At 40.6% G+C, this 24729-nt stretch overlaps 5 protein-coding genes and 5 non-coding genes across 15 annotated transcripts; 4 read left to right on the top strand and 6 right to left on the bottom strand.

Annotated features, from left to right (window-relative positions):
- Positions 1 to 7487: 7487 nt before the first annotated feature.
- LOC108119011 (uncharacterized) lies at positions 7488 to 8165 on the bottom strand. The gene is made up of 2 exons (XM_017231972.3): positions 7791 to 8165; positions 7488 to 7725 (listed from the first exon to the last, which is right to left on the bottom strand). The coding sequence occupies exons 1-2, from the start codon at positions 8067 to 8069 to the stop codon at positions 7528 to 7530; spliced, it is 477 nt and encodes a 158-aa protein (XP_017087461.2). The 5' UTR covers positions 8070 to 8165; the 3' UTR covers positions 7488 to 7527.
- A 73-nt stretch (positions 8166 to 8238) lies between these two features.
- Positions 8239 to 8310, bottom strand: TRNAH-GUG (transfer RNA histidin (anticodon GUG)). The gene has a single exon. It is a non-coding gene; the product is annotated as a tRNA-His (tRNA).
- Positions 8311 to 8922: 612 nt separating this feature from the next.
- TRNAH-GUG (transfer RNA histidin (anticodon GUG)) lies at positions 8923 to 8994 on the bottom strand. The gene has a single exon. It is a non-coding gene; the product is annotated as a tRNA-His (tRNA).
- Positions 8995 to 9129: 135 nt separating this feature from the next.
- On the bottom strand, positions 9130 to 9930 carry LOC108119010 (uncharacterized). The gene has a single exon (XM_017231971.3). The coding sequence runs from the start codon at positions 9908 to 9910 to the stop codon at positions 9200 to 9202; it is 711 nt and encodes a 236-aa protein (XP_017087460.2). The 5' UTR covers positions 9911 to 9930; the 3' UTR covers positions 9130 to 9199.
- A 263-nt stretch (positions 9931 to 10193) lies between these two features.
- TRNAH-GUG (transfer RNA histidin (anticodon GUG)) lies at positions 10194 to 10265 on the top strand. The gene has a single exon. It is a non-coding gene; the product is annotated as a tRNA-His (tRNA).
- A 918-nt stretch (positions 10266 to 11183) lies between these two features.
- TRNAH-GUG (transfer RNA histidin (anticodon GUG)) lies at positions 11184 to 11255 on the top strand. Its single transcript has one exon. It is a non-coding gene; the product is annotated as a tRNA-His (tRNA).
- A 413-nt stretch (positions 11256 to 11668) lies between these two features.
- On the top strand, positions 11669 to 11740 carry TRNAH-GUG (transfer RNA histidin (anticodon GUG)). The gene has a single exon. It is a non-coding gene; the product is annotated as a tRNA-His (tRNA).
- Positions 11741 to 11887: 147 nt separating this feature from the next.
- garz (Sec7 domain-containing protein garz) lies at positions 11888 to 19371 on the bottom strand. 4 transcript variants are annotated; one of them, XM_070278658.1, is made up of 10 exons: positions 18951 to 19371; positions 18695 to 18893; positions 17642 to 18654; positions 16608 to 17588; positions 16338 to 16546; positions 16054 to 16280; positions 14767 to 15997; positions 13642 to 14702; positions 12998 to 13266; positions 11888 to 12940 (listed from the first exon to the last, which is right to left on the bottom strand). In XM_070278658.1, exons 1-10 carry the CDS (start codon positions 19050 to 19052, stop codon positions 12248 to 12250), a joined length of 5985 nt encoding a protein of 1994 aa, XP_070134759.1. In that variant the 5' UTR covers positions 19053 to 19371; the 3' UTR covers positions 11888 to 12247. The 4 variants fall into 4 exon arrangements, with proteins under 4 accessions (XP_070134759.1, XP_017087467.2, XP_070134760.1 ...); XM_017231978.3 differs by having other exon boundaries at positions 11889 to 12940; positions 17642 to 18639; XM_070278659.1 differs by lacking the exons at positions 11888 to 12940; positions 12998 to 13266 and adding an exon at positions 13287 to 13589.
- Positions 19372 to 19582: 211 nt separating this feature from the next.
- Positions 19583 to 23330, top strand: LOC108119013 (protein HID1). Of its 2 annotated transcripts, XM_017231974.3 has the most exons (3): positions 19583 to 19730; positions 19810 to 21144; positions 21209 to 23330. In XM_017231974.3, exons 2-3 carry the CDS (start codon positions 19902 to 19904, stop codon positions 22471 to 22473), a joined length of 2508 nt encoding a protein of 835 aa, XP_017087463.3. In that variant the 5' UTR covers positions 19583 to 19730; positions 19810 to 19901; the 3' UTR covers positions 22474 to 23330. The 2 variants fall into 2 exon arrangements, with proteins under 2 accessions (XP_017087463.3, XP_070134761.1); XM_070278660.1 differs by having other exon boundaries at positions 19703 to 21144.
- Positions 23324 to 24695, bottom strand: mIF3 (mitochondrial translation initiation factor 3). Of its 2 annotated transcripts, XM_070278661.1 has the most exons (3): positions 24067 to 24695; positions 23728 to 24010; positions 23324 to 23667 (listed from the first exon to the last, which is right to left on the bottom strand). In XM_070278661.1, the coding sequence occupies exons 1-3, from the start codon at positions 24378 to 24380 to the stop codon at positions 23635 to 23637; spliced, it is 630 nt and encodes a 209-aa protein (XP_070134762.1). In that variant the 5' UTR covers positions 24381 to 24695; the 3' UTR covers positions 23324 to 23634. The 2 variants fall into 2 exon arrangements, with proteins under 2 accessions (XP_070134762.1, XP_017087465.1); XM_017231976.3 differs by having other exon boundaries at positions 23324 to 24010; positions 24067 to 24608.
- Positions 24696 to 24729: the final 34 nt, after the last annotated feature.

Below are 24729 nucleotides of genomic sequence, written 5' to 3'. Positions count from 1 at the left end.
CTAGATCGATTCTCCACCATTCTGCATCAAAATCCTGAGACAAATATTTTTTTGATTTTTTGTCCATTTTTCTTGATGGATCCCCTTGAAAATGTGTTTTTCCCCTATAGGGTCCACGGTGATAGCTATATCTTCCCCAATTCTTATCCGATTCTCAAGCGGAGTACCTTAAACGATTTCTAGATCGATTCTCCCCCATTCTGCATCAAAATCCTGAGACAAAATATTTTTTCGATTTTTTGTCCAGTTTTCTTGATGGATCCCCTTGAAAATGTGTTTTTCCCCTATAGGGTCCACGGTGATAGCTATATCTTCCCCAATTCTCTTCCGATTCTCAAGCGGAGTACCTTAAACGATTTCTAAATCGATTCTCCACCATTCTGCATCAAAATCCTGAGACAAAATATTTTTTCGATTTTTTGTCCATTTTTCTTGATGGATCCCCTTGAAAATGTGTTTTTCCCCTATAGGGTCCACGGTGATAGCTATATCTTCCCCAATTCTTATCCGATTCTCAAGCGGAGTACCTTAAACGATTTCTAAATCGATTCGCCACCATTCTGCATCAAAATCCTGAGACAAAATATTTTTTCGATTTTTTGTCCATTTTTCTTGATGGATCCCCTTGAAAATGTGTTTTTCCCCTATAGGGTCCACGGTGATAGCTATATCTTCCCCAATTCTTATCCGATTCTCAAGCGGAGTACCTTAAACGATTTCTAAATCGATTCTCCACCATTCTGCATCAAAATCCTGAGACAAAATATTTTTTCGATTTTTTGTCCATTTTTCTTGATGGATCCCCTTGAAAATGTGTTTTTCCCCTATAGGGTCCACGGTGATAGCTATATCTTCCCAAATTCTTATCCGATTCTCAAGCGGAGTACCTTAAACGATTTCTAGATCGATTCGCCACCATTCTGCATCAAAATCCTAAGACAAAATATTTTTTCAAAATCCCATTTTTGTCCATTTTTCTTGATGGATCCCCTTGAAAATGTGTTTTTCCCCTATAGGGTCCACGGTGATAGCTATATCTTCCCCAATTCTTATCCTATTCTCAAGCGGAGTACCTTAAACGATTCTTTCTAGATCGATTTTCCACCATTCTGCATCAAAATCCTGAGACAAATATTTTTTTGATTTTTTGTCCATTTTTCTTGATGGATCCCCTTGAAAATGTGTTTTTCCCCTATAGGGTCCACGGTGATAGCTATATCTTCCCCAATTCTTATCCGATTCTCAAGCGGAGTACCTTAAACGATTTCTAGATCGATTCTCCCCCATTCTGCATCAAAATCCTGAGACAAAATATTTTTTCGATTTTTTGTCCAGTTTTCTTGATGGATCCCCTTGAAAATGTGTTTTTCCCCTATAGGGTCCACGGTGATAGCTATATCTTCCCCAATTCTCTTCCGATTCTCAAGCGGAGTACCTTAAACGATTTCTAAATCGATTCTCCACCATTCTGCATCAAAATCCTGAGACAAAATATTTTTTCGATTTTTTGTCCATTTTTCTTGATGGATCCCCTTGAAAATGTGTTTTTCCCCTATAGGGTCCACGGTGATAGCTATATCTTCCCCAATTCTTATCCGATTCTCAAGCGGAGTACCTTAAACGATTTCTAAATCGATTCGCCACCATTCTGCATCAAAATCCTGAGACAAAATATTTTTTCGATTTTTTGTCCATTTTTCTTGATGGATCCCCTTGAAAATGTGTTTTTCCCCTATAGGGTCCACGGTGATAGCTATATCTTCCCCAATTCTTATCCGATTCTCAAGCGGAGTACCTTAAACGATTTCTAAATCGATTCTCCACCATTCTGCATCAAAATCCTGAGACAAAATATTTTTTCGATTTTTTGTCCATTTTTCTTGATGGATCCCCTTGAAAATGTGTTTTTCCCCTATAGGGTCCACGGTGATAGCTATATCTTCCCAAATTCTTATCCGATTCTCAAGCGGAGTACCTTAAACGATTTCTAGATCGATTCGCCACCATTCTGCATCAAAATCCTAAGACAAAATATTTTTTCGATTTTTTGTCCATTTTTCTTGATGGATCCCCTTGAAAATGTGTTTTTCCCCTATAGGGTCCACGGTGATAGCTATATCTTCCCCAATTCTTATCCGATTCTCAAGCGGAGTACCTTAAACGATTCTTTCTAGATCGATTTTCCACCATTCTGCATCAAAATCCTGAGAAAAAATATTTTTTCGATTTTTTGTCCATTTTTCTTGATGGATCCCCTTGAAAATGTGTTTTTCCCCTATAGGGTCCACGGTGATGGCTATATCTTCCCCAATTCTTATATGATTCTCAAGCGGAGTACCTTAAACGATTTCTAGATCGATTCTCCACCATTCTGCATCAAAATCCTGAGACAAAATATTTTTTCGATTTTTTGTCCATTTTTCTTGATGGAAACCTTTGAAATGGGCTTTTTTCCTATAGGGCCCACGGTGATGGCTGTATCTTCCCTAATTCTTATAGGATTTTTAAGCGGAGTACCTTAAATATTTCTAGATCGATTCGCCACCATTCTGCATCAAAATCCTGAGACAAAATATTTTTTCGATTTTTTGTCCATTTTTCTTGATGGATCCCCTTGAAAATGTGTTTTTCCCCTATAGGGTCCACGGTGATAGCTATATCTTCCCAAATTCTTATCCGATTCTCAAGCGGAGTACCTTAAACGATTTCTAGATCGATTCGCCACCAATCTGCATCAAAATCCTGAGACAAATATTTTTTTGATTTTTTGTCCATTTTTCTTGATGGATCCCCTTGAAAATGTGTTTTTCCCCTATAGGGTCCACGGTGATAGCTATATCTTCCCCAATTCTTATCCGATTCTCAAGCGGAGTACCTTAAACGATTTCTAGATCGATTCTCCCCCATTCTGCATCAAAATCCTGAGACAAAATATTTTTTCGATTTTTTGTCCAGTTTTCTTGATGGATCCCCTTGAAAATGTGTTTTTCCCCTATAGGGTCCACGGTGATAGCTATATCTTCCCCAATTCTTATCCGATTCTCAAGCGGAGTACCTTAAACGATTTCTAGATCGATTCTCCCCCATTCTGCATCAAAATCCTGAGACAAAATATTTTTTCGATTTTTTGTCCAGTTTTCTTGATGGATCCCCTTGAAAATGTGTTTTTCCCCTATAGGGTCCACGGTGATGGCTATATCTTCCCCAATTCTTATATGATTCTCAAGCGAAGTACCTTAAACGATTTCTAGATCGATTCTCCACCATTCTGCATCAAAATCCTGAGACAAAATATTTTTTCGATTTTTTGTCCATTTTTCTTGATGGATCCCCTTGAAAATGTGTTTTTCCCCTATAGGGTCCACGGTGATAGCTATATCTTCCCCAATTCTTATCCGATTCTCAAGCGGAGTACCTTAAACGATTTCTAAATCGATTCGCCACCATTCTGCATCAAAATCCTGAGACAAAATATTTTTTCGATTTTTTGTCCATTTTTCTTGATGGATCCCCTTGAAAATGTGTTTTTCCCCTATAGGGTCCACGGTGATAGCTATATCTTCCCCAATTCTTATCCGATTCTCAAGCGGAGTACCTTAAACGATTTCTAAATCGATTCTCCACCATTCTGCATCAAAATCCTGAGACAAAATATTTTTTCGATTTTTTGTCCATTTTTCTTGATGGATCCCCTTGAAAATGTGTTTTTCCCCTATAGGGTCCACGGTGATAGCTATATCTTCCCAAATTCTTATCCGATTCTCAAGCGGAGTACCTTAAACGATTTCTAGATCGATTCGCCACCATTCTGCATCAAAATCCTAAGACAAAATATTTTTTCGATTTTTTGTCCATTTTTCTTGATGGATCCCCTTGAAAATGTGTTTTTCCCCTATAGGGTCCACGGTGATAGCTATATCTTCCCCAATTCTTATCCGATTCTCAAGCGGAGTACCTTAAACGATTCTTTCTAGATCGATTTTCCACCATTCTGCATCAAAATCCTGAGAAAAAATATTTTTTCGATTTTTTGTCCATTTTTCTTGATGGATCCCCTTGAAAATGTGTTTTTCCCCTATAGGGTCCACGGTGATGGCTATATCTTCCCCAATTCTTATATGATTCTCAAGCGGAGTACCTTAAACGATTTCTAGATCGATTCTCCACCATTCTGCATCAAAATCCTGAGACAAAATATTTTTTCGATTTTTTGTCCATTTTTCTTGATGGAAACCTTTGAAATGGGCTTTTTTCCTATAGGGCCCACGGTGATGGCTGTATCTTCCCTAATTCTTATAGGATTTTTAAGCGGAGTACCTTAAATATTTCTAGATCGATTCGCCACCATTCTGCATCAAAATCCTGAGACAAAATATTTTTTCGATTTTTTGTCCATTTTTCTTGATGGATCCCCTTGAAAATGTGTTTTTCCCCTATAGGGTCCACGGTGATAGCTATATCTTCCCCAATTCTTATCCTATTCTCAAGCGGAGTACCTTAAACGATTCTTTCTAGATCGATTTTCCACCATTCTGCATCAAAATCCTGAGAAAAAATATTTTTTCGATTTTTTGTCCATTTTTCTTGATGGATCCCCTTGAAAATGTGTTTTTCCCCTATAGGGTCCACGGTGATGGCTATATCTTCCCCAATTCTTATATGATTCTCAAGCGGAGTACCTTAAACGATTTCTAGATCGATTCTCCACCATTCTGCATCAAAATCCTGATGCAGATTATCTATATATATCTTCCCCAATTCTTATCCTATTCTTCCCCAATTCTTATCCTATTCTCAAGCGGAGTACCTTAAACGATTCTTTCTAGATCGATTTTCCACCATTCTGCATCAAAATCCTGAGAAAAAATATTTTTTCGATTTTTTGTCCATTTTTCTTGATGGATCCCCTTGAAAATGTGTTTTTCCCCTATAGGGTCCACGGTGATGGCTATATCTTCCCCAATTCTTATATGATTCTCAAGCGGAGTACCTTAAACGATTTCTAGATCGATTCTCCACCATTCTGCATCAAAATCCTGAGACAAAATATTTTTTAGATTTTTTGTCCATTTTTCTTGATGGATCCCCTTGAAAATGTGTTTTTCCCCTATAGGGTCCACAATGATAGCTATATCTTCCCCAATTCTTATCCGATTCTCAAGCGGAGTACCTTAAACGATTCTTTCTAGATCGATTTTCCACCATTCTGCATCAAAATCCTGAGAAAAAATATTTTTTCGATTTTTTGTCCATTTTTCTTGATGGATCCCCTTGAAAATGTGTTTTTCCCCTATAGGGTCCACGGTGATGGCTATATCTTCCCCAATTCTTATATGATTCTCAAGCGGAGTACCTTAAACGATTTCTAGATCGATTCTCCACCATTCTGCATCAAAATCCTGAGACAAAATATTTTTTAGATTTTTTGTCCATTTTTCTTGATGGATCCCCTTGAAAATGTGTTTTTCCCCTATAGGGTCCACGGTGATAGCTATATCTTCCCCAATTCTTATCCGATTCTCAAGCGGAGTACCTTAAACGATTCTTTCTAGATCGATTTTCCACCATTCTGCATCAAAATCCTGAGAAAAAATATTTTTTCGATTTTTTGTCCATTTTTCTTGATGGATCCCCTTGAAAATGTGTTTTTCCCCTATAGGGTCCACGGTGATGGCTATATGTTCCCCAATTCTTATATGATTCGCAAGCGGAGTACCTTAAACGATTTCTAGATCGATTCTCCACCATTCTGCATCAAAATCCTGAGACAAAATATTTTTTCGATTTTTTGTCCATTTTTCTTGATGGAAACCTTTGAAATGGGCTTTTTTCCTATAGGGCCCACGGTGATGGCTGTATCTTCCCCAATTCTTATCGGATTTTCAAGCGGAGTACCTTAAACGATTTCTAGATCGATTCGCCACCATTCTGCATCAAAATCCTGAGACAAAATATTTTTTCGATTTTTTGTCCATTTTTCTTGATGGATCCCCTTGAAAATGTGTTTTTCCCCCATAGGGTCCACGGTGATAGCTATATCTTCCCCAATTCTTATCCGATTCTCAAGCGGAGTACCTTAAACGATTCTTTCTAGATCGATTTTCCACCATTCTGCATCAAAATCCTGAGAAAAAATATTTTTTTGTCGATTTTTTGTCCATTTTTCTTGATGGATCCCCTTGAAAATGTGTTTTTCCCCTATAGGGTCCACGGTGATGGCTATATCTTCCCCAATTCTTATATGATTCTCAAGCGGAGTACCTTAAACGATTTCTAGATCGATGCTTCATTCTTCTGCATCAAAATCATGAGATAAAATATTTTTCCGATTTTTTGTCCATTTTTCTTGATGGAACCCCTTGAAAATGTGTTTTTCCCCTATAGGGTCCACGGTGATAGCTATATCTTCCCCAATTCTTATCCGATTCTCAAGCGGAGTACCTTAAACGATTCTTTCTAGATCGATTTTCCACCATTCTGCATCAAAATCCTGAGAAAAAATATTTTTTCGATTTTTTGTCCATTTTTCTTGATGGATCCCCTTGAAAATGTGTTTTTCCCCTATAGGGTCCACGGTGATGGCTATATGTTCCCCAATTCTTATATGATTCGCAAGCGGAGTACCTTAAACGATTTCTAGATCGATTCTCCACCATTCTGCATCAAAATCCTGAGACAAAATATTTTTTCGATTTTTTGTCCATTTTTCTTGATGGAAACCTTTGAAATGGGCTTTTTTCCTATAGGGCCCACGGTGATGGCTGTATCTTCCCCAATTCTTATCGGATTTTCAAGCGGAGTACCTTAAACGATTTCTAGATCGATTCGCCACCATTCTGCATCAAAATCCTGAGACAAAATATTTTTTCAATTTTTTGTCCATTTTTCTTGATGGATCCCCTTGAAAATGTGTTTTTCCCCCATATTGTCCACGGTGATAGCTATATCTTCCCCAATTCTTATCCGATTCTCAAGCGGAGTACCTTAAACGATTCTTTCTAGATCGATTTTCCACCATTCTGCATCAAAATCCTGAGAAAAAATATTTTTTTCGATTTTTTGTCCATTTTTCTTGATGGATCCCCTTGAAAATGTGTTTTTCCCCTATAGGGTCCACGGTGATGGCTATATCTTCCCCAATTCTTATATGATTCTCAAGCGGAGTACCTTAAACGATTTCTAGATCGATGCTTCATTCTTCTGCATCAAAATCATGAGATAAAATATTTTTCCGATTTTTTGTCCATTTTTCTTGATGGAACCCCTTGAAAATGTGTTTTTCCCTACACATTTCAAGTCCACGGTGGTGGCTTCTCCTATTCATATCCGATTCTCAAGCGGAGGACCTAAAATGATTTCTAGATCGATTCTCCACCGTTCTGCATGAAAATCCTGAGACAAAATATTTTTTGAAATTTATGGAATTCATGTGGTAACCAAAAGCTGTTTCAATTATACTCAGTCCTTAACTACCAAACAACGTCCGATTTACGATTGCATAATATATAGTTTTATCTGAAGTTTAAACTAATTACATTTAGGTCTAAAATTTTCCGGACATACTAAATCAGGTTCGTCTTTAATGAACATTCCGGGCATCGGCTTAGTTGGACATTTATGCTCAACTTCAGATTCGCTAGATTCGGGAAAATTGAAAATTCCATCTGCCGGGTTCCAAGCCCCTCCTCTCAGTTGTTCGTTGACCCATTGGAGTTGCTTATTGATCTGAAATAACCACAATATTAGAAGTACTTATGATATTTATTAAAGAGGTTACCAAATCATATTACCAAATCAACCAATTTTTTCTCGTTTTCGCACTGAAATAGCTCTGCCGCAAAGAAATATATATTTTCAGGTTTCTCCTTAACGGCCTCGCTCACTATAACTCGAATAATGGCTCTAATCTCTGGATGCCGCTGAAGGTACGCCCAATCATCCTTTCGCATGTTCCTAGAAATGTCGTTAATGGTTGCATAGAATTTTGACACATTTTCCTGCATCTTTTCTGCACGGCTATGGAAGTTATCCGCATTATCTGTGTCTGCGCTGGATGTTTTGAACTCCATAGTAGAAGGGGCCGAAAGTGTAGATTTGTATTTCCAAAAATAGCCAAATACTTGTTGTGCAAGTATTTATAGAATTGAAAACAATTGAACTAAAAATATATGAGATATTGATATAAAAAAAAAAAATTAAAAAGGAAGCCAGACTCCGTGACAATGTTGGTTTCAACATTGCCGTGACCAGGATTCGAACCTGGGTTACCACGGCCACAACGTGGGGTCCTAACCACTAGACGATCACGGCTGTGTCTGGCTGTTGAAAGTGACCGTCTCCGAGCCTAGGTGCTCCCCTAACGGTCAACATTAATTAAAAAAGCTAAGAAGTTGTTTGTGCATTCAACATTCACTTTATTTTCGTTTAAACGTTAAACCATTTAAATCTATTTATCGCACGAAAGCTTAGACATAGGAATTAAATTGATCAATATTAAATACAAATGGAAAAGGTGCGATTATATTTCATAGAAGTGTAGAATATAGAATATAATCCAAATGTATGTAATGTGTAATGTATATTCCTAATAGTAGTTTAGAAACTGTACAACTTGTACTTCATTAATAATGTTTTGATATAACGTAATAGAATACAAGCCAAATAATTTTAAATAAAGTTATGAATTTATAAACATTCTAATTAGAAGAATAAAAGAAAAATTGTAAGCCTAAAAACCAACAAACAAACATATAAATTAAGTTTATGAGTTTTTAAGGAACTGTTGTTCCTTTTTTATTCTCCTTAATAATAATGCATTTAATAAGAAAAACACTTCTATTACATATACAAAATAAAATGAATAAATAAAAAAAGAAAAAAAGAAAAAAAACCCAGACTCCGTGACAATGTTTGTTTCAACATTGCCGTGACCAGGATTCGAACCTGGGTTACCACGGCCACAACGTGGGGTCCTAACCACTAGACGATCACGGCTACGTCGGGTTGCTATTTACAGTTGGCCAAATGTCACTTTTAAAAAGCGTGCGGAGCAAACCACAGCCCACAATACGAATTTGACATTGTAAAAAATGTAAATACAAAACTTACTAAATTCTTGCTTTTTCTTGTTTAATTTATTTAAACTTACCAAATATTTACTACATTTCATTTTTATCTATGTCTTACATAACTTAAATTACTATTGGGGCTGTCGAGCTCGAACAATACCTTTCATGTTGGTCTTTGAAGCGGCAGAGGTTGCTGCTGCTGTAGGACATGGACTGACCTTAGCTCTGTCCTGGCGCTGCTTGAGGCGTTCTTTCAACTGGAATCGGAGTGTATTCATACTTGTATTAAGAGCAAAATTCATGTCAGGTAGTTGATATGTAGCCAATAGAAAGTTGCAGCGCACCCGCTCATTGGCAATAGTTTTGATTAGATCCTGCATTTCGGCGCTGTTTACAAAATTGGCGAAGAACTGATTTGTTTTTCCTTTTGACGATGCAGCAGAATCCTTTTCAAGCACCAGCTGCTTGGTTGGCGGCGGTGCGCCTTCTGTCTCGAACTGACAGTCGGTGGGACTCATCCGCAATGTCTGATGCTGGCTCTTCCTGGCTCGGTGGCGTCCGGACCGGTTATCTACTGCTGTGCTGGAGGAGCTGGCCGTTTTGTCAGAGGAAGCTGGCGAAAACGAAGAGTCCGGGCCCATAAGATTGATTGTACTTCCTGATTGTACTTGATCGTTATTAAGTAGAGTTTTTCTGGATTTAGGGGTGATTTCTGCCTTAGCGGTCGACAGTGGTGTTACACAACGACTTGGATCCATGTCCTCGGCTTCATCAGAATCGCTTGGCAAATCCTCGTCGTCAGAAAGTATTTCAATCGAATTATATTCATCCATTGTTGTCATATGGTAAGCGCCCCTCTCCCTTCCAGAAATACTGACAATTCCTTCGTTTTTATTTTTCGAAATACTGGTCACACCAATGTTAAATAGTGGCGCCACCTGTGGGTCATAAAATTATAAAAGGTTTTAAGGTGTATAATTAATATATTGATTTTAAAATGCATTAGCTGCTTATAAAATATGAAAATATAATTATGATACTAATTTTTCAACAATATTTTCCATACGCGTTTGAGCTGTAGCATAAGTTTGGATTCTCGCCAGTCTAAATCAACAACCCGACGTAGCCGTGATCGTCTAGTGGTTAGGACCCCACGTTGTGGCCGTGGTAACCCAGGTTCGAATCCTGGTCACGGCAATGTTGAAACAAACATTGTCACGGAGTTGGGTTTCTTTTTGTTATAAAATTATTTTATTTGTTTGATTTAATATTTTGTTTGTTTATATTTACATAAATATAAAATGCACAGAAAGAATAATCATTTGAATTATTATTTTTATGGACATATTTAGAATTTCTATTATCCAACCCTGGCTTGTTTTGTTCTTATATTTTATTTATTAGTTAAAATTTGTAATAAATTTTAAATGTAAATTTTAATATAAAATTTGTAATAAATATAATAAAATAAATAAATATAAATATTGGCAAAACATTTACAAAGAGTTTAAGTACATTACTCAAATATTACAAATTTAGTCATATATGCGTAAAATTAAACAAATTTACACAAAAAAATTTTAAAATCTAGCTATATATGTATGCAATATTTCATAAAATATTGTTTTTGTTGTATACAAGTTCAAGAAGAAATTAAACCAATTTAGTTTCTTGTTCTTTCTTTCTTGTAAACAAAGCATATTAATATATTACTAATGTACATACATATAAAATTATGTACTTTAAAAGCAAGTTTAGGAAATTTAAAGAATATTAGGTTACGAACAAAGTGAAAGGAAAAAAACAGCCAGTGAAAGGCAATTACCAATTATTGAAACCAGTTATTGTTGTTAATGCATATACATTCATACACCAGAATATTTTATATAAATAATGTAGCTATCTCAAAAAAACATAAAAACAGTATTGTAGCTCAATAAATACAATAGATAAAATAATCTAACAATATTTTTAAAATTTAAATATCTAAATGCCTTTATAAAAAAATTGATTATCCACTTGAAGTGCCAAGATTACTTTGTGGAAGTTTTCACTATATTTTTGATTTTCTTTTAAATGCGTCATTTGGCCAGCCCAAGTCAACAACCCAACGTAGCCGTGATCGTCTAGTGGTTAGGACCCCACGTTGTGGCCGTGGTAACCCAGGTTCGAATCCTGGTCACGGCAATGTTGAAACAAACATTGTCACGGAGTTGGGTTTCTTTTTTTTTATACATTATTTTATTTAGTTAATTTTAATATTTTTTTTTGTTTATATGTACACATACGACAAAGACTTTAAAAATGAGACAATGAATATTTATTCTAAATATTATTTTTACGCACATATGTATTTAATATTTCTGTTATCTTAACCTGGCTTATTTAAAAAAAATTTCACTAAAAACTAATTATAATCTGCCTAGGTTTCTGATAAGGCTGGAATTCTTAAAAGATCAATTGTTATCAAAGTTCTTTCTTATCAAAAAAAACTAAAAACAAATATTTTAAATAATTTACAGAGTATAATACTGTTGGTAAAGAAGACCGTTAGGTGACGACCTGGGTTCAGAGAAGGCGTCCCTCAACAGCCGGACGTAGCCGTGATCGTCTAGTGGTTAGGACCCCACGTTGTGGCCGTGGTAACCCAGGTTCGAATCCTGGTCACGGCAATGTTGGAACAAACATTGTCACGGAGTCCGGTTCTTTTTTTTATTCTTTTAATTTTCTTATTTTTTGCATATTTTGACAGTCAAGTTTAATCTCTGATCTCGCGCCAAGAATTCTGAAATAAAACACAAATTATTTATTACATATGTGCATAATTTGTTTGATATATTTATAACTTTGATTATTTACAGTTGCCTCTTTTTATAACATACAGAAGATATACTTATATATTTATTATAAATTAAACTATTTTCGTTACTAAAGCTTATAGGGGGTTCTCAAAATTGCATACAGATTTTTTAATATAGTTCATAGCATAAAAGACTCGGCCGGGAATGTACTTCCACATTTCTTAATAGTTGAGGGAGAAGGCATAAATAACAATAAACAAATTGACACCATTTTATATTATTAACTAAGAATATAACCCATGGACTACAAAACAAGACATAAAATAATCCGGTCAGGTGACTTGAAATTTTCTTGCTCCTTTAGTCCTTCTCAATGCGTCACTGCTGGCCATAGAGAAGCTCCGATCCCGGCGGGATGTTGCTGGGATCTACGCTTACGTTAAAGTAGTTGGCTGGGGTCTGGGACTGTTGCTGCTGGGGATTCTGCTGAAGGTTCTGTTGCAGCGTAAGGTTATACGGATTCTGAACGTATTCTTGGTATATATCGGCTGTTGGCGCTGCCCCACTGACCACCGCCGGGGTCTCGTAAACTGGTGCAAAGCTGTGCACAATGGATGGCTGGGGCATTTTTGACAGCGATGGGTAAGCATTTCCAGCCAGAAGATGGCTGATTGGCACATTATTGGCAGGATCGCTAGAGGGAGCTGACAACTGTTGCTGTTGTTGCAATTGTTGTTGCTGCTGCTGTTGCAACTGAAGCTGCTGAGCTTGATACTGCTGATAGTACTGCTGGTAGAGCGATTGCTGTTGCTGCTGTTGGTCCAACTGCTCGGCAGTGACTTCCGGTGTCGCAGGCAACTCTATGGCGTAACTGTTGTACGTATTGTTGGTAGTTACAATATTCGTTTGCTGGACAATAGCAACTGGCTGCTCTTCTGGGTGTGGGCTAAGAACAGGAGAAGAAGGGCCGGCCTGCACAGTAGCAGCTGAAGCCTCATTTACCAAATCAGGCAGCAGTGCACTTGACTGCGTCTCCGTGGTCGCCGGTGGTTGTGGCGGCACAATCATAGGCTGGAGATATATAAATATTTATAGTAACTGTATTTCATTTGATTATTTTCGTCCTACCTGAGCAAATATGAAACTGGGTGCTTGCTGCAATGCCTCCGCCATGGGAGGTTGCAAGATAATACTCCGCCTTGGTGATTCCACCGGCGACACCGAAGAGGGTGTGGCCCTTCCTGAGGTATCTGCACTCACTACCAACTCGTTAGCTAAAACCGGCGTCTGCTGTTGCACCGGGCTGGGCAAGATGGCCACTGAGGGAACTTCCTGCTGTGGGTTGAAAGCAACAGCAGCAATGGCCGCTGGGTTTGTTAGGGTCTGAGCTCGTTTTCCTGCAAGATGGAGCATGTGATTATGGGTTGGGTAACTATTTAATTTTTACAAAAATATATATAAATAAAAGAATGCAATTGTGAATGGGAGGTGCAAAGGATTGATCAATTCTTGCTGCCGAAATGCTTGAGCACCTTAAGCTTGGACCTAAGCTTGGCCCAGGGTTTCTTGCGCTGCTTGGCAGGCTCTCTAAGAACGCATTCACTTTTCGTCGTGCCCGTAGGGGAAAGCTTGAGTCCATGATTAATGAGCGGCAATGACTGCGTCTGCTTGGAATATCTAATCTGGGTGAACTCCAGCGAGATCGCTGGGGAAATGAAATCTGGTGACAGGGTCAGTGGTTAAGCGGATTTTTCAACTGCCGCTAAACGAACCTTCATCACGGAAAAGTTCCTCCTTTAGGTTGGGCAGAAATTCTCCAATACGCCGCCAGGTAAGCTCCCACAGGGCCTGGTGTAGACTTCCGTCTTGATTGTGAAACACCCGCACCGAGTGCATCACCAGTAACATGTTTTTCAAGATTTCCTGCATCTGTTCCGACAGCGTATCAGATCCGACTTTCATAAAGCGCTCAATGTAGTCCAGAATGTCCAACCACAGTTCGTTGAAGGTGTTTCCGAGTTCGATGAGCGTGGTAAGGTGTTGCAGAAACACTTTCGACATGATGGTCGCGGTGCGTATCCGTGACTCTTCGAGTAATGCAGAATCAAGTTGGATGGAGGCGCTGCTTTCTGGCAACAGTTCGTTTAGCAGTGGGAACAGCACCTGATGAAAGCAGGAACACCATTCCGTGCCAGATAGCGTCTGCAAATCATGAACCAGCAACGCCCGTTGCTGCAGACAGGAGATGGCATGTGTTCGCACCTCCCGCCGCCTATCCATGGCTAATCTTGCAATGCCTTGGAGCAGGGGACACCAGCCTGGTGCCCACAAAGCTGCTGACTGGGGCACAGTGCAGCCCTCCTCCGCCCACCAACGGAATATCTGAGCAGTTCGCGTGTACAGTGTGTACATCAAATCTAGTAACTGTATGGACAGCTGCTCATAGCGCTGAGCTAGCTCCTCTTGTTCCGCCGCATTTACATTTCCTAAGTTGTCAGCCAGATCGCCAGATAGCAGGGTAAGATTACTGCTAGATGAAGAGGGGGCCATGCCGAGCTTACGATCGATGCGCTTCTTCGAAGTTCTCTGCTTTCCAGCCGCTTCAAGTTTTCGGCGTTGACGGATTCCTCCGTCACGACAAGCCTCTACAAAAATGCGAATGCAACGCACGCATGCCTCGAAGTTGTAGGGCGTGATATGGGCCACACTCCGGACGATGAAAGCCAGAGAATCCCAGCACTTGAAAAGAGCAAATGGGGCGTGATCCAAAAGCTGGCAATTGTAGACAAGCGTGCTGATTGGAGGACCGCTAGAGCTGGGTGGCGATTGTGGTCTAAGCAAAAAAAAAACCAGGTCTATAGTATACCGGATTATACTGAATAAAAGTGTAATCTTACCTGGATGCCGTAGTAAGTTCGCTATCCTTGTTGCTCACCAAAATCCAGTTTTCAGCACTAGGGCTCGAGGCTGCAGGTGTACCGGAAGTCTTTGTTAACTCCGAATCGGATGTATAGCCACGTTCTGGAGCAGGTGATGTGTCTTCCTCGCCACTAAGGGCACCATCTGACTTTGTACAACCGTTGAGCGGCAGAGGCAGCTGTGCATCATCGTAGCTGGGGGGAACAGCTCCCGCCCCAACGCATTCCAGAAGGTTAAATATGATTTGCCAATCCTGCTCTGAGTGAATATTCTGAGCCGACGTCTTAAGCAGTTCGTAAACTCCAATAGATATCTGCTTCGATATGCGAAGTAGTAGAGCAGGCTTCAGCATCAACATCATCTTAAGTGACTGAAGCACAATCGGACACAACTCCTCGTTGCGCATTAAATAGATGGCCAGCTTGAGCACAGCTACAATGCAGCGATTTAGCAAGTAGTCGTAGCCACAGGAAGCACTGCCCATGAGGAGCAGGTACATTTGGTCTCGAACAGCAGGCCACAGGGGAATCATGCGATCTCGATTGTGCACCACAATCTTAACAAGGAATTCCATCCAGAAGACGGTCTGATCTTCAGCATATGGTAATCCAATTGATTTGTGACCCTGAGGCGCCTTAATCAGTCCCAGAACACACTTAATCAGTTCCTGTAAAGACTCCAGCTGCACAAATTTGGACTCCTGCAGCATTTGGTCTAGCTGACATTCCTTGATGCACTTTCGGCCGTGCTTAATGTAGTCCTGCTCCTCATAGTTGGGCTCTCGCTGCCCCTCAGAGCTGATAAACGAGTAAAGGCTGGAGAACAATCCAGATTCCTGCTTTTCACGCGGTTTTTCCAAAATCAACAAAGCCTTTCCATTTGCCTCGCAGAAATCTTCCACTTCAATTAGCGACTTGGGCAGGAGTTTTAAACGGAAAAGCTGCAGAAATAGGTCAAGGATATGTTTCCAACTCTCTCGCAGACAATCGCCATAATCGTGAACCAACAGGAACACAGTTTTAATTGCAGCCTGAGCTTTATCATTTAATCCAAAGTTCACCGCCTGCTGGATTTCATTGTTCGCCGGGGCCACCTCGTTCTGCTCAACGCTGCTCAGCAGCGTGGTGAACTTGCAGAGGGTCAAAACCAGAGCATCAAAGTCCGCATGTAAATTATAATGTGCCGAAATGGCCGCGGATTTACTGAAACCTAACACAAAGATACATTTTAGTAGGAATATCCATAACTATTTTAGTTTTACTTACCCGCCAGTGTCTTCTGGTATCCGGATTCAGTGCTTTTGTCAAACATAAAGCTAAGTGCGCTAAGCGAAGCGCCCCACACAATGTTGAAGATTTCTACGTCGTAGGAAGCATCATGGACGTAGTGGAAGTGCCCATCATGGGTGTCTCCTCGTCGAAGCAGCACCTTCCACAAGTAGTTTTCTCGCACCAGACCAGTTTGCTCTGCCGGCATTACGATCTCTTCGTTCCTAAAAATATTTTTCACTTTAAAAATATATTTCATCACGTATTATATTTCATTATACTTTATGGCGTTGAAGACTTGAGTCAGCATTTCTTGATCAAAATCATTCCCTCCATTCAGGCCGCGCAAATTCTTTGTAAAGTCCTCCAGCGTCATTGGTACATTTAGGCGTTTGGCATTTGAGTTATGCTGGTCCATGTTTAACATGATGATGGCGTACGCCAAACGAAAGGCGGCGTCTACATTGGCAAACGGTTCTTTGTTTTGTAACTAAAAAGTATTAATTAAATATAAACAAAGTGGTTAAATCGATTATTTTTATTATACTTACATGCCAGTGATCGGAGAAATGTTCCAAAACTAAAAATATCAAAGGTGCCTCTCCTGGCAATCGAAAGGTTTCCAAGTAGAGACGCAATGCTTGATCCACTCGAAGGCCAGTGAAATCAAACGAGTCTACAAAGTTAATCAAGATTTTGGAGTCCACGTTTTTCTTTTTCGAGATGTACTCCCCAATCATCTTCTTGTCTAGGCCGGGATTTTCGCGTAAAAACAGGGCTACTTGCATGGGATCCAAATCGGCGTTTAGGATGCCGTGTTCCTGCAGATACTGTATGCCCTTCTCTGGGCGATTATTAAACCGCTCGGTGCCCTGCGACAGCAATCTCTTCTTTTGTTTAACATTGGCCAGCTGCTCGGAGGTTATGCCCAAAGCATCACCTACGGATTGAAGACGCAAGCGTTGCGAGCTGCTATTTATAAAGCTGGCGATATTTTCGACTGGTTCCTCCGTTATTGCGCTGCCTCCGGAATCAATGACTATGCCCTCTAGTCCACTGTTGTGCCGTGAGTGACGACTGCCACCAGATGTTGGGGTACTTTCTTGTGGGAATTCCTTGTTAACTCCGCTACTTTTAGACGCCACACAATTACGCTCAATGCTATCAATAACACTTATCAGCGTATCCATCGAGATGATGTGCGTGCTGTATACGGCATTGGTAGCCGACAGTGTATACTTGCTTAGCAGATTCGTGAGGCTCTCAAACATATCGGTGCAATATAAATCGCAATCATAGTTGATATAAAGCTCAGTGACAAAACCAGGAATACGCCAAAGCTGCAGCAGATTGTCGAGTGCTAATTCACGCATCTCGTACGGAGTCTTCGGATTGTCGCTTGCAATAATTTCGCTGAGCTTCTTGAGGTAGGCCTCCAGCTGGAACTTTAAATGACCTCGCAGGGACTCAAAGAGCAGAAAACAAAGCTGCAAATCGGCCGCAAAGATACTCAGACGCTCTGAGCTTAGAAGCTGTTTAAGGAAAGACTTAATAATAATCGGACTAGGAACTATTCACATCTTACCGAGATTAAATTCCTGCACAAATCGTCTTTTACTAATTCCAGCAAACCCTCGTACTTTCCAATATTGTCAGCAGCAACTTCGAAAGCTACAGTGAGCAGACTCAGACCAGTGTGCATCATACTGTCAGTATTTTGCTTGTCCAGTGGGTTGCACAGGATGGTTAGAAAACGGAAAAGCTCCCGGATAAACGGTAAGCCATAGGGCGAAAGGGAAGCAGTGTCATGCTCGCTAGATTGTTGTGTAAATCGCACACCCACCGAATTTATGTATTCACTGCTGCTAGTCTCGGTAAGCAAACTTGTCGACTCTCCGGGCTCTGCTTCTGTCAACTGTTCCGAATCTGCATGCTCTACTTGAATGGCTGGTGCATCTGTGGTCTCAGATTCCTCTGAGCCTGCTCCAGCACTTGCTGTAGTGGTTGGCGTTTGGGTGATTTTTCCCTGCATGTCGAGAATAGTGCCAGCTGGACTAGCGGGAGTGGTAGCCAATATCGGAGCCTTTAGATGGCCAGGCACAGTTAGGTTACTGACGGGTTGTGGGGTCTGTGGCGGCTCTTCTACTGATGAGGATTTCCTTGGGGGAGCTTGAACAGAGGCTTGCGGCACCTTGCGCTTTTGCCTCTCCTGCGCAGCTCCACTGGCCGCATCTAAGATTGTGAATCTTTTTTGGAGAACTGCGTCGCTACGCTCCTCTGTAAACTGAGGGAGTCTCATAAAGAAAAGCAGGACCATATCTTTAAGCGACTGCTCGGCTGACCGCCGTAACATTTCACTTAGCCTGGTTTCAAAACAGATCTTGAAGCAGCTGAGCATAACATCACACATGGTGTCATTGCTCAGAGCAGCACCTTCGGGACTTCGAATGAGTGTGTGCAGTACCTCAATTACCCGCATAAAGGTTACACTGTCCGAAGACTGATCTGTTCCCATGAAACGGGCATGGGTAACGGCGTCAGCAATGCGCTCCACAATATCGGAAAGGTTCGGAGTGGTGGGATCTAAAAATAAATACACTTTAGAGAGTTGGAAGTGTCTTAAAACAAGTGAACTCACCAATGAGACCATAGGACAAGAACTTATTAACCGAGGCCAAGGCTAGACTAGTCAATGGCCCTGTGGTGTCTGCCGTTCGAATCACTTCTAAAAAGGGAGCCAGGAATACCTGAGCATCAATTAGTCGCAAGTCCTCTACTCTGTTAAGTTCCTGCTTGAGGTCAAGGAACAGCTTCAACAAAGAGTCCTTCTCCTCGTTCTGTGAAGAAAGATAATTAGTTTTTATGCATGGTTCATCGTTAGAAGTTCTAGTTACCACGTATGCGGTCGCATTCCAGCGGGTTCCACGTCGCATGGCCGTCATCAGGGTGGCCATTTCACCCCGCACCACGTAGATTCCATTGCCCGGCAGCGACATTGCGTCTGACTCCGGGTCTGTTCCTACGGCTCTTCAACGGCTTCCACCAAAGAAATTCGCTATGCCAAATTGCTGTGGGGCTGCTCCTCTTCACTTCTTTTTCTCGGCCTTCGCATATGTTTTTCCAGTTGCCACACACCCAAGTTTTCACAGAGTCGCAACCACTGTTCCGCGATGCCTCCAACGAATCTAGGCTCGTTTTTAGTAGCACATGTTTCAATAATCGTAATGAATAAAGAATTTGTTTGCTAATTTTTGGTGACGTTTACGTGTCGTTCCGTTTTTGTGTTCTTGTGTGCCCGATAGAACGCACAAATCGATGACCTCCAGGGATGCCAACTTGATGCAATATATCGATATGGTTTTGAAACATAACTTTTGTTCTATAATAAAAAATATATTTTAACCCTAGCCAAAACAAAACTACTTACGCCAATTTTTTGCGTAATTTAAATTAATTAGTAAGCAATGATAACAATAAAAAAAAGATTAATAAATATATGTTTTTTGTCTTTTTATAGTAGCGTTCCTCGATGGTTTCCTTAATTTTCTTAGTAATTTAAACAACTATCGTTATAAGAATACGATACCAATTAGAAATCATAGCTGGCTAACGGGAACTACCATATTCTTATTGGAATGCAACGGTCACACATTAGCGATTGGTTGACAGCTGTAGTGCGTAGGCGAACTTTTGGATTTTCCAATTTTCTAATCTTCCGAAAGAGTATTTATTGCTGAAAAAAATATATTTCAGACTACTACGAATACTAGCATTGAGGAAACCGAGCACGGGCAGGTGGAATTGAGGGACTCAGCAATACCAGAGGAGGTCACAAGGCAAACAATATGGGAAACACGGACTCCAAGTTGAACTTTCGCAAAGCGATTGTGCAGCTGACGCAGAAGAATCAGAAGATCGATCCCAGTGACGAGCAGTTCTGGGAGCAGTTCTGGCAGGGCCACCAAACGACACTGGAGGATGTTTTCGCTTTAGTCACTTCCAATGAGATAAGACAGATTCGAAACGAGAATCCGGCAAACATGGCCACGCTCTGCTACAAAGCGGTGGAGAAGCTCGCCCAGGCGGTGGATAGTAGTTGCCGCACACAGGCAGAACAGCAATGTGTGCTAAACTGCGTTCGCCTGCTGATCCGATGCCTGCCTTACATATTTGAGGACGAAAAGTGGCGCGATTTTTTCTGGAGCAGTTTGCCGTCACAGGAAAAGACAATGCCTTTGGCTCAGTCGCTGTTGAATGCCACCTGCGATCTCCTCTTCTGTCCGGATTTTACTGTCACAGCTACCAGACGCACCGGTCCGGAAAAGGCTGAGGAGCTGGCCAACATCGATAGCTGCGAATATATTTGGGAGGCAGGCGTGGGATTCGCTCAGTCACCACCACACAACGCCTACATGGAGCGTCGGCGCACTGAGCTCCTGAAGCTCCTACTGACTTGTTTCTCAGAACCTATGTACCGTTCACCTCAGCAATCTGAAGAGCCCAACAAATGGATAGCGTATTTTACCTCGGCGGACAACCGGCATGCCCTACCTTTGTTCACCTCGTTTCTAAATACAGTCTGTTCGTATGATCCGGTGGGATTCGGAGTGCCCTACAATCACCTGATTTTTGCGGATACCACGGAGCCGTTGGTAGAGGCCTGCCTTCAACTGCTTATCGTGACTCTTGATCACGACATGGTCGTGCAGCAACAACTAACCCATGCAGGCCAAGCTTCCTACGACGAAGGAAATTGCGGTGATAATTTGTTCATAAACTATTTGTCGCGTGTGCATCGAGACGAGGACTTTCATTTTGTGCTTAAGGGTATCACGAGGCTACTAAATAACCCTTTGGTTCAAAACTACTTGCCCAACTCGACGAAAAGGTTGCATTGCCACCAGGAACTGTTAATATTGTTTTGGAAAATTTGCGACTATAACAAAAAGTTTCTATATTTTGTTCTGAAAAGCTCGGATGTTTTGGATATACTAATCCCTATATTGTATCATCTGAACTATTCCCGAGCTGATCAGTCTCGAGTAGGCCTCATGCATATTGGAGTGTTTATATTACTGCTTTTGTCTGGTAAGAATCTGACATTTGAAGATTTTATTTATTAAGATTTAATAACCAAAAAATTTGTTCACAGGGGAGCGCAACTTTGGTGTCCGTTTGAACAAAGCCTACTCTGCTACAGTGCCGATGGATATACCCGTCTTTACCGGTACTCATGCAGACTTACTGATAACCGTTTTTCACAAAATCATTGCCACGGGGCATCAGCGCTTGCAACCACTTTTTGACTGCCTACTCACCATTCTAGTAAACGTTTCACCTTATTTGAAAACCCTATCGATGGTAGCCAGCGTAAAGCTACTGCACCTGCTTGAGGCTTTCAGTACTCCTTGGTTTCTACTTTCGGCACCTAGCAATCACCACTTAGTCTTCTTCTTGCTGGAGATCTTTAACAACATTATACAGTACCAATTTGATGGGAACTCGAATCTAGTCTACACCATTATACGCAAACGTCATGTGTTCCATGCCATGGCGAATCTCCCAACCGACATGGCCGGGATAGCCAAGTGCCTCAGTGGCCGGAAAACAGGCGGGAAGTTTAATTTACCAAGAGTACCGCAAAGGAGGACGGCAGCAGTGTCACAGGAACTGCCTTCGGCTCACGTGACGGAGGAGTACAACGAAGAGGATGACGAAGAGGAGGAAGAAGAAGTGGTAAATGAGGAGGCCAAGGCTGAGGAAGACCTCGAATCCGAAACGGAGTCCCATGATCGGTCTCAGACGGGTGAAATTCAAGCGGATGTGCTTACGGCCCAGCCAGCTGAGCCGGGAACGTTGAAAACATCGTTACTAGACACTCCAGGGATAGGGCAAATGACAGAAAGGGAGCAAGCCCATCCGAATGACAAGCCCCAGGATGAAGAATCGACTGACATTGTTCCTTATGACCGGTCCTCAGCGTCCACGCCAACTGGTGATCGCAAGTCACCTATAGAACAGTCACGTTTATCGGTGGCCCATCGCGGAAGCATTCGCATGGTGCCCGGCGAAGGAGAAAGGTGGGCACCCACACCCGAATGGATCGTTTCGTGGCGCTCGAAGCTACCTTTGCAGACGATTATGCGACTTCTCCAAGTGCTAGTGCCCCAGGTGGAGAAAATCTGCATCGACAAGGGCTTAACCGACGAGTCGGAGATTCTCAAGTTTCTGCAGCACGGCACCCTGGTCGGGTTATTACCCGTTCCGCATCCGATTCTAATCCGGAAGTACCAGGCCAATGCGGGGACCACGGCCTGGTTCCGGACCTACATCTGGGGGGTGATCTATCTGCGCAATGTTGAGCCGGCCATCTGGTATGACACGGAGGTTAAGCTCTTTGAGATTCAACGTGTCTAGGTCAGTAATCTGCAAAACGCAAATCTTAAAAATCAATAGCAGTGACACCGTAGCTCACACGCTTTGGCATTTATTGTAGTTAATTTATTTAGTGCATATTTCATTCCAAAATTCTTTGAGAAAATGAACAATTCCGTTTACTAAATTTCGGCTAAATCGGATGTCACATGTTTTACGGTTCTGTGGAAAAAAAGAGGCTTATCAGTGTAACGACATAGCGTGAGTTCTTTTTAACTGATTTGTTATCGTCTTTTAACATTTCCCTATTTTTTTCTAATTTATTAATTTATTGAGGTTTTAAAGTGTATTGAGTTGGTAATTTAGTTTTAAACTAAACTATTTATCGGTTATTATTTATTTTGGTCATCTGTGACAAAATGTTCCTTGTGCCGTATTATTAATGCTGCTTTGCTTTATTTATGTATTATTTTAATTACAATTTGAGCTCTGTTTTATTAAGTTACATCTAAGCCATTCCCTGCTGCAATCGTATATTGTTGTGCATAAGATTCTGATAATGCGAACCTTCGAAATAACTTTAAATTCTTACCTTCCATACGTCCATACATATATCCATTTTGTCTCTTCGTTTTGAACTCAAAAATACATACGTTAATAATTTCGTTGAAACCAAAAACAGCTTTACTTGCTATTGTATGTAATAGAAAACTTTAGTTGATTGGATCTGCTTTTAAATTAGAGGAAACAGTGTAATATTTTATTGTCTGTGTGCTTACCATTTGTAAAACTATAAAAAAAAGTATAAACAAAATGCCAATTAACCAAAATGGCAAATATACAAGTCAGTTGATACAAATCTATAAAATCTACGAAATAAATAAGAAACTAAAAAGGTATTTCGCTGTTTTTTATTTAGTATTTCAACAATAAATATACTTAAGGTTTAATTTCTAGTTCATTTTTAATTTTGATGTCAAGATCTTCTTTTTCAACATATTGGATAAAAGTTCTGTGCCAGTAAAAATATTTTGCAAACAATATAAAGAGCAATGATGCACCTGCTACTACAGCAGCTTCTCGATGGGGGTCCTTTTCTTCGTTTGACATGGTAGAGTATCGCAGAGCAGAGCCCAGATTTATGGCAAAATTATGATGAAATGTGCAATGATCCGGGTTAATCCGAGACAAAGGCACTAGTTGTCATGGTTGAACTATATTTGGGATGGCTGAAACCTGCGAAGTCACTGGAACAATGTTAAACTTAATTAGGGATGCTTTGCTGCGTTTCTGTACTATTTTTCCGATAATCTCGGGCTCCTTAATGGCTTGTTCGATGGCCTTCACGATGCGTTCGGCGCTGCCTTCATCTGATCCACTCGAACTGCCTTGAATCAGGATGCGTACTTCGTGGCGCTTTCCCAGCCATTTGGTTATGTTTTTGAGTCTAGAGGAAAGGTCATGCTCGGTAATGCGTGCCCCAATAGTCAAAGATTTCTCCGATTTTTTGTGACTTTTTTCGTTGGAAGACTTGGGTGTGGGAGTGTCATCGGCCAACATTTCGGCTGACGTCACCAATCTGTAAATTATACATAGTCTTTATTTAAATATTTAAGGTTCTCTAACGTTACCTACTTAAACATAGGGCGTCCAGTCTTCGCATCTGTCTGCTCCAAACGTAACAGGTGCAGTTCTCTCCGCTTGGCCAGCTTTTGTGCCTCCTCCAATGTGGTTATGCTAATCGCTTGATTCTGGATGAGGGTGATCTTCTGTGCCGGTGTCTTGGGTTTGTGGTCACCCGGTTTGTTTATACCGCTTGCCGGTCGGTGGTTTTGGGCTAAATACCACTGAAGAGATAAGTTCCGTAGTTGTTGCTGTTGGAAGGCAACAGACGAGTGTTGCACTCGCAACATGGTGCTTATAACAAATGAAAAACGATGCAGCTGCATTTTTTTTGTTTTTTAATTTTGTTTAAATAATTGTAACAATAATCTTCAACGTTGTGCTTGTGCAATGTTTTATATTTCTTGACGCAGAGTTGTCAGGTTTTATTTAGCTTTAAAAACTTATACATTTTATGGGATTTATGGAACTATTAAGTAAAGTTGTATTTATTGCTTAGTTTGAAACTTATAAAAAAAATATGAAAATTAAAACAATTATTTTATTTTTTTTGGTACAAAGTTGGCTTATACCAGCTGTTAAGGCTACCGTGCACATCTTGAGGTGGCGCAAATTTCTTTAATATTTCAAGGTTATGTACGTGGAGGAAGCTACACATTAAATACAAATAAGCTG

This window comes from Drosophila bipectinata, chromosome 2R, assembly GCF_030179905.1.
Source record: "Drosophila bipectinata strain 14024-0381.07 chromosome 2R, DbipHiC1v2, whole genome shotgun sequence".
Taxonomy (NCBI): Eukaryota; Metazoa; Arthropoda; class Insecta; order Diptera; family Drosophilidae; genus Drosophila; species Drosophila bipectinata.
The sequence above is the reverse complement of the archived record's forward strand: the minus strand, read 5'-3'. Positions and strand labels throughout refer to the sequence as shown.